The sequence below is a fragment of the Sebastes fasciatus genome, chromosome 10, assembly GCF_043250625.1.
Source record: "Sebastes fasciatus isolate fSebFas1 chromosome 10, fSebFas1.pri, whole genome shotgun sequence".
NCBI classification, from domain to species: domain Eukaryota; kingdom Metazoa; phylum Chordata; class Actinopteri; order Perciformes; family Sebastidae; genus Sebastes; species Sebastes fasciatus.
Genome location: NC_133804.1, coordinates 13,583,500 through 13,591,690, shown reverse-complemented (window position 1 = coordinate 13,591,690; position 8,191 = coordinate 13,583,500). Strand labels below are relative to the sequence as shown.

Sequence of the window (8,191 nt, the reverse complement as noted above, 5' to 3'; positions counted from 1 at the left end):
CTTCAATCTGCATTTAGAGGTCAAAGTGAATGACTAGTGTTTTGCGAGTGTGTCGTAAACGCACCCACTCCATGTAGCTGCTGAGCAGGAAGAGCGTGGGTCCCCCTATGGTGCAGTTCATTGTGCCACTTTTCCAATGTGCAGAGGCAGCAGCAGCATCCTGCTTCAGCATGCCCCCCTGAGGCCCGTCCAGCAGCCCAGAGGCATCCCCACTGTCACTCTGTTTACACGACCTTTCACCTGGCGGGAGGAAACAGGACGTCAGTGCTCTTGTGTGTTTGTGAAGATAACCGAGAGCCCGCCTTCTCTCGCCGTTAAAGTGTCAGAGACGGCTCACGTGTTCAGTCTTCGCAGTTCTGCTTTGATGATGCTTAATAACATCCTTGATTATTTCAAGTGAGGTCGTGGAAGAGGGCAGTGTCACAGCTGCAGGAGAGAATCAAAGACGGTGATTGTTTAAGAAAGAAAAAGTGATTGTTTTTTTTATTTGCATCAGCAGGTTTTACAGTAATTGTGTGGGTCTTTAACAGGAAATGATCGTACATGCAATCACAACAACGTAATTATATAGACTGAATCCTGCAAAGAACTACAGTTAAGTTATTTCCTAGAGCAATACAAAATTAAGTGTGCATTATATCACATGTACAAATTCAGGCACATATAATGTATATAAATGAATGTACAAATAATGACAAATCAAGATTAGTTGCTAAAAGTCATCTAAAGAAAGAAAAGATGCTGTTGAGTTACATCTAAATCAGAAAACAAATAAAAAGCCAAACATTTTCATCTCAGACTAATGAATAAAACATGAAGAACCATTTAATCAAACAGAAAATCTCACGGTAAAGTGCACAATTCTTTCATGCTGATTGAACTTAATGATGATTAAAAACCCTTTCAACCATCAACGAGCCTAAGGAAAGTCTGACTTAATGAGAGATAATTATTCACATTATCATTTAAAGGTCAACTGTCTTCATCTATTTAAGATATTTGGTTGAACAGTGAAGAACAAGTATTGTCCTAAAATGTAATTTGGTGCATCTAATCATCACAATTATTCAATCCAAAATGGTTGAATAGTGTTTTTTAATGTCCCTGCTGACTGCTAATGCAAATCAAACGAGCCTCTTCAGAACGATTAGAGCACAGTGGAATTATATTATACGGTGAGTATGGCAATTTTCATAACATTTCAAGGATTAGTAAATAGATGCATCTGGCGATATACGATCATTAAAGGGGAACTACGGACATTTTCAAAATGCATACGTTATTTCTTTGGTCTAAAACGGTCCCAAAAAATATTAGTAACCATGAACGACTCTAATAAAACTAATAAAACTCATATCTGTGACATCATGGGGTATTAAGTGTGGAACTGCTCCATAGACAATGAATAGGAGAGTTGTTACAGATGATACTGAGAGCACTCTGGTCACAACTGAGAACTCTACTATGGAATAAAGCTTGGGTATAAAAAAGAAAATTAACCTTCTGTAAAGCAAAATCAGTTTCCCATTTATTGTCTGTGGAGCAGCTCTTGACTTTATACCATATGACATCACCAGTTTGAGATTTTCTTATTGATTGAACTTTCCTAGGCCATCGGAATAACATATTGGAATTCTAAATGTGGGTGGTGTTCCCCTTTAAAGCCTGGACAATAACAGAACGATCTGAAATGTTAAACTCTTGTGATATAAAACCATAACTCTCATAATGGCAGTGCTGTCTTTGAACAGCTGAACGATAACAGTCATTGGTCAATAAGTGAGTGGACAGCTCTTGCATACTGAGAAGCTTCTATTGATCGCACCCATGTCAGCCAGACAGGGCGACGGGAGGGTAGTGGAGGAGTTTGATAGGTGGGGGTTTCTGACTGCCGCCACTGATGCACGGGCTGAAGAAAGGGAACGCCTTGCCCCTCGGCCCGTTGGTGAACGAGTAGAGCAGACTCATATCGTCGGCGTTGTAGAAGGACACCCTCCTTTCGTCACAGTCTAAGAAAACCCCGAGCCTCTGAGGGGAAGAGGCGAGATGCAGCCTCGTCCAGGGTTGCGTGCCGGCCGAGTACTCGCTCCCGTTGCGCAGCCGCAGCGTCCAGTAGCCGCTTTCGGGGCTCAGCTTGATCCGAGTGTGCCTGTCGACGGCCTCGGAGGCCACGCCCAGGTCCCACTTGGGTTTGGAGCTCACTTCTACCTCCCAATAGTGTCGGCCGGACTGGAAGCCCTGGGCAGCCAGAATGTTGACGCACTGGAGGAAACGCTTGTTGTGGTCCGCATGCGGGATCATGACATCACATTCGACTGCCGCGGTTTTGTCCCTGGAGACGTGAATGCTCGGGTGTGCTGTGTCGACATCAAACGTTAATGGGGAAGGACCTTTGGGGTAAAACAATTCATTAAAAAGGGTAATGAAATTCAACAGCGCGTCACATTTGGAATTGAAAATATATCCTATGAGAATATATCCTATCAGTGGAACAATGGAGTCATTGCTGTCATTATGATACCACTTCAACATCTTTATATAATACCAGCAATTTTCCTGTAATTACTCCTATTGTAGAGGCAGCACCAGTTTTCTTTGGTGTCTAATGAAGCACACCAGAGAGGAAATTACCTGGCTTCAAAGCCTTGAACATCTTTCTCCATGTGATGTACTGTAATGGGGCCATGTATTTGTTGCTGAAAGCGTTCGTATCAAACTCCGGGGCAATATCCACCTGCACACATGGCCTGTCAGAGAAAAAGGCAAACATGCATTTATTCTCAGCACTAAATGGAGGTAGAAATCTAATAAGCATATGACAAGTGCAAAAAATGCCACAAGCAATCAGTCAGTCAGATCACTAAGATGGACACGTACCTTAGCTGTGGGAGCTGGAGAGAAGGAAATGAAAGAAAAATCACATCAACAACTGTTTTTCACAAGTCGAATTACATGACACTCTGGGTTTTATTAAAAGTTCAGATGTGATCTACAATATTCACAGCTTGACAGCTACTTTGAGGCATCAAAACATTTCATACAAACTTGGATTCTAGGGATGCACCGATCCAACTTTTTCAATCCCGGTACCGATAACGATACCTGGGCTTTGGGTATCGACCGATACCGAGTACCGATCTGATACCAGTGTATAATTAATAAGCTGTAAGCCTCACTGTGTGGAAGTGACTGGGATCATTCATGTATGTGTAAGGCAACATCAGTCTTGACTTAAACATCGCTTTCCTAACTTAGTAAACAAAATGGAACAAATAAATAGATATAAATTTACTGAATTATTATTTATTATTAAAGCAGCAACTTGGTAAAAAATCTTCAAAATTAACAGGAATTCAAGTGTAAACCTTTTAAATGCAGCAACAAATTGGTCAACACTTAAACAGTAATTGAAATTCCAGTCTGTAATGTATATAGTATATAAACATATAACTGAATTGATAGTCCCGATTGTCACCAATACCCGATCCAGCTATTTGAGTCAATACCAGCCCGATATCCGATCCGGTATCGGCCTATTCCTATTGGATTCTCATCTAAACTTTTCGTCCTAGCCGAGCCCTCACCTCGGTCAGTATGATGTTCTCCGTGGCGGCGCTAGCCTCCTGTAGCGCTCTCATATTGTCCTCCAGCTCCCTCACCGCCACCTCCATGGCCTGCAGGTGGCGCTGGACCTTCTCCAGCTCCTCGTCCTGCTCTCTCCTGAGCTGCTCCAGAGCGCAGGTCTCCTCGTCGTTCAGGATCTGATGGAGAGCTCTGAATTCCCCATGGACGCGAGCCTGCAGATCTGCTCCGACTCTCTGCAACGGGGGTGAAATAACTGATGTTACAGGTAGAGGTACACAATGTAGCATCTTGCTTTCTTTGTATTACCACAGCTGCGTTGTTGCCGCGTGGCTTGTTCCATTAAAGCTCTAAATACACATCTCTAGAGAGAGACAAACAAGGGGTAATGAAGCTACACTTTGCATCAAAGATCTATGTGTCAAACAAATACAGACTGTTTAAGCGGGGAAGGATTTACTGTTCATCATCTCAGCACAGCATGCACAGCTAAACTCAAGCTCTTATTTTCCATCTGTCTCATACAAATTAGATGTGTTGTCGTTTCCGTCGCCTCTGCCTGTGCACAGTTTGTCACATGGTGTAATGAGTCTTGTGTATTGTTTTAGCAACTGAAAGCTTAATTGGAAGTGCTTGGTTTGATGCACCGAGTCTTTCTGCTGAAGCAAATAATTGACAGAATAAGACTGTATAGAAGGATTTCCTATGCATAGTTAACACACAATGAAGTCAGAGGTTAGACAGACATTTATGCACCCGAGCGGAAGGCCATTATGTTTTACATATCAAAGCACAGACTGTCACTTACCACCATCGGCAAACACCGCCAAATATGCATAGCAACATATTGCAAACAGCCATTAGGGAGTTTCATGTGCATTCTTATCTGCTAAGTGCTGAGTTCCCCAGAGGAGTGTACCTTTATGTTATCCATCTTGTCTTTGTCTCGGCGAATACTATTGATGAAGTCCTCCTTCCTCAGGCGATGGCTCTCCAACGTCTCTTTCAGTTGTTTCTGTATAGCAATATGAAAATCAAATCAGTGCGGGGACAGAAACAATGGCACATAGAGAGAGACTGAGCAGAGCATGACAACTCATTAACGACTGTAAACGTGCGGAATACTGAGCGACCAGAAAAATAGCCCCGCAATAAGTACTGCTACCTAAAAATGTTCAGGTTCTGTTGAGACTTTATTGTGTGTTGAGTCAACTCCATGGTATGTTCTGAGAATGTACTTTGTGTTGTTGCATTTTTATTGAATGTATATCTAATATTTTGTCAATCGCATTTACATATATAGATGAGCAATAACATCGGGAAAAATAACTTATGTCATACAATCTACTGTGCAACAGCAGCACAAACTACAGCCTATAAGATATAGTTTAACAACTGCCACTTTGTTGTCTTTGTATGGATTAAACAAACAAGATATAACCAGTTAAGAGATTTAGGAAGTGTTGGTTTGTGAATTGTATTCCCTTTGGACAGAGCCATGCCAGCTGTTTACAGTCTTTATGCCAAGCTAAGCTAAACTAAGCAGCTCAGCTGGCTTTAGCCTTATGTTTACGTGAGAGTGGTATCGAACTTCTCATCAAACTCTCAGCAAGAACGTATTTCCCAACATCTTAAACTAGTTCTTTAGAAACAACCGTAAGGTTGAATAAACACCTTCAGGGCACAATATGCAAAAACAATTAAATGTAATTAATAAGAGTGACAAAGATAGGATTTATTACAGGAATTGTTGTACGGGTGTTTTCATTATTCTGGCAGTGTGTATTGGCTCCTTTGCTGTGGTTAAGTCTTATATCCTGTCACAGTCACACAAAGTAATATAAAAAGGGAGTGGAGAGTGGACTTTGCCCTGGGCACTTCAAGCAAGATGTGTTCAGGGCGGAATAAACACAGATGTGGACTGAAACCTAGAATACATTAGTATTCAACTTACACAACTCAAAGGTTACAGAACGCTCGTTTCCAATCGATCGGCTTGCTTTGGAGCATAAGGTTATTTGTATAAGATTGCCAACCACTTAATAACCCTTTCCAGATGTCCAGGAGTAAAGGTATTGGAAGGCAGCCAGCAGGATAACGGGGGTAAACAGGCAGTGGGAGTCTGAACTCACCTCTAGGTTCTTGATGTAAGTGTCCGAGGTGGTGGCCCGGACCTTCTCCACCATGGCTGTCACAAGGTAGTTAGTCTGAAACTGTTTGGAGCTGAACTCCTTGCGGCACTGCGGGCAGGTTACAGGTCCCTGGGTTCCTCTCCAGTACCTGGAGATGCAGGGTTTGCAGAAATGGTGCATACAGGCCAACATGACGGGCTCCCGGAACAGGTCACAGCATATGGCACATGTCAGGTCCTCCCTCAGGCTGCCTTTGGAGGATGTAGGAACGGCAGCAGCAGCAGCCATGGTGAAGGGTGTTTTGCGCTCCAAAAGTCTGTCCACACTGAGGAAGTGAAAGCAAACGCCTGGAAGAAGAGAGAGAGAGAGAGTGCGTGTCACAGCCTAACAGACAATCACAACACATAATAGTTATAACTCACACTCTGTATTTTATTTACTCCTCTACTTCATGTTTTTTTTTTTTACATTTATCCTTTGATATTGCAATATATTGTTATTAATAGTTTTTTATTTGTTTGTTTGTTTTATTGACACAACAAACATTAATTACTTCTTTATTGTTTTCTTCCATTTACATGCATGTTCTTTTTAAATATCTATATATTGTAATTTGCTTAATGAATTGTATATATGTATATATATATATATATATATATATATATATATATATATATATATATATATATAGATGTTTTTGTTTTTATTTTGTTCTTTTTTTTATTTTTATTTATTATTGAATTGATGCTTTGGCAATATTGTTCACCTGACAGTCATGCCAGTAAATTAAATTGAATTGAATTGACAGCAAGACATTAACACTTCCTTTTCTGAGGACAGTTTACAGGGTGACACATTTGCTTGTTCAGTCAGCTGAAATAAAATAAAAAAATCCCATTCTGCAGCAACAATTTCCTGATGTTCACCACATGAGATTAAGTTACTCATTGTCTAATCTGGGTCCAGCAGAGAGGAGGAGGAGGAGTGGGCTGTCACCTCCCCTCTCTGAAGTCCAACATCACAACAAATCAGGTGCAAATAACTCTCCACTTGCTCTTTAGATTATGCTTTAACACCTGCTTCAAGTGTAAACGACAGCCAGTTCAAGTGCACGCATTAATCAGCTTGACCAGGAGTACAAATCGTGTGATTATATCACATGACTCTGTAAACTAGCTTGTGATTTGTATTGTCAGAGGAGCAGTTTTGTTTTGTTTTGCAGCTGCTAGCTAGGTAAAGCAGCCAGTAAACAGCCTATTTAAGCAACAAGAAACAAAACAAATGACATGGTGACTCTAATAAACGTTTAGGTAACACTTTCATGAACTTACGTTGTCTCTTGTTTGGAGAAATGTGTGGTATAAACACTTTAAAGTCCCTCCATCGGCTCCCTTTGGGTCTCTGCTCCCGCTGCTGTTTGGGAACAAGACGTACAAGCGTACTGCGCATGCGCAAAGCAGCTGCATACTGGCCTGTGATTGGTCCATTTGTCTCACAGTGAAACAGCAGTATGTGAGTTAATACAGTAACTTTTCCTCTACTCCTCTTAACTTAACCATACATGACTGGCTTTTCACAAAAGTTTCTCAAAAGGACATTGTTTATGGTCTTGTCATAGACTATAACAAAGATGACTTTCTGGTGAATAACATTCTCATTCTTGGAAAAATGTATTTGCACAAATCCAAGTATATGAAAGTGAAACCCAGGTTTAATGTGTTTCATTCTGAGTTTCTTTCTTACATAAAAAGTCATGAAAAACAAAAATGCTTTGAAACTTCTTGGTGTAATAGAAGAATATGAATTACAGGTATACAGCCCTAGCTCTTAATTTAATTTATTATTATTTTCAATTATAATTTTACATATTTTATATTTATATATTTGTCCTTTTACTCGAATGCAATGATATATGAGCCATGTTGTTTGTAAATTTGAATTTGTTCAATAAAAATAATGATAAAAAAAAAAAATACTCCCCTTAACCCATTTTATGTTTCACTTTGCACTGAGCACCACTGTGAACAAAGGCTACATGTCCGCCCTACACTGCAAATTTGCAGAAGCAGTCACATCCTTCATTATGTCTTGTCATGAGCAGGTCGGTATATAGCCAAGATTTTAGAAATTCCAAAAACAACTCCACAAGGACATTTTTTGGACATTATTTTCTAATTCTAACAATTAAACCAGCAGTAGGCAGAATGTTTTTGGCATCATTGGGCAAAAATTCCATAATAACCTTTGAGCATATTGTAATTCAAGTGTTCTGAGTGAAAACTAGACTTCTGCTCCTCCTCTTGGCTCTGTAGAAAGGTCAAGTTTTCACAAGCTGAATAATTATCCATGTATGAAATCAGTGAAGTGCCGCTGTGATTAAATAATTTTCGCCTCACATCCACTAGCCTTTCTATAATTTGTGTGTACACAAAATAGAATGCAGTTTGCACACCTCTCACACTGTTAAAACCTCCATA

General features: G+C 40.4%; 1 protein-coding gene across 1 annotated transcript; it reads right to left on the bottom strand.

Moving 5' to 3' along the window:
- Positions 1 to 474: 474 nt before the first annotated feature.
- On the bottom strand, positions 475 to 7,949 carry trim105 (tripartite motif containing 105). The gene is made up of 7 exons (XM_074648300.1): positions 7,046 to 7,949; positions 5,715 to 6,061; positions 4,502 to 4,597; positions 3,585 to 3,818; positions 2,878 to 2,891; positions 2,632 to 2,747; positions 475 to 2,390 (listed from the first exon to the last, which is right to left on the bottom strand). Exons 1-7 carry the CDS (start codon positions 7,161 to 7,163, stop codon positions 1,831 to 1,833), a joined length of 1,485 nt encoding a protein of 494 aa, XP_074504401.1. The 5' UTR covers positions 7,164 to 7,949; the 3' UTR covers positions 475 to 1,830.
- Positions 7,950 to 8,191: the final 242 nt, after the last annotated feature.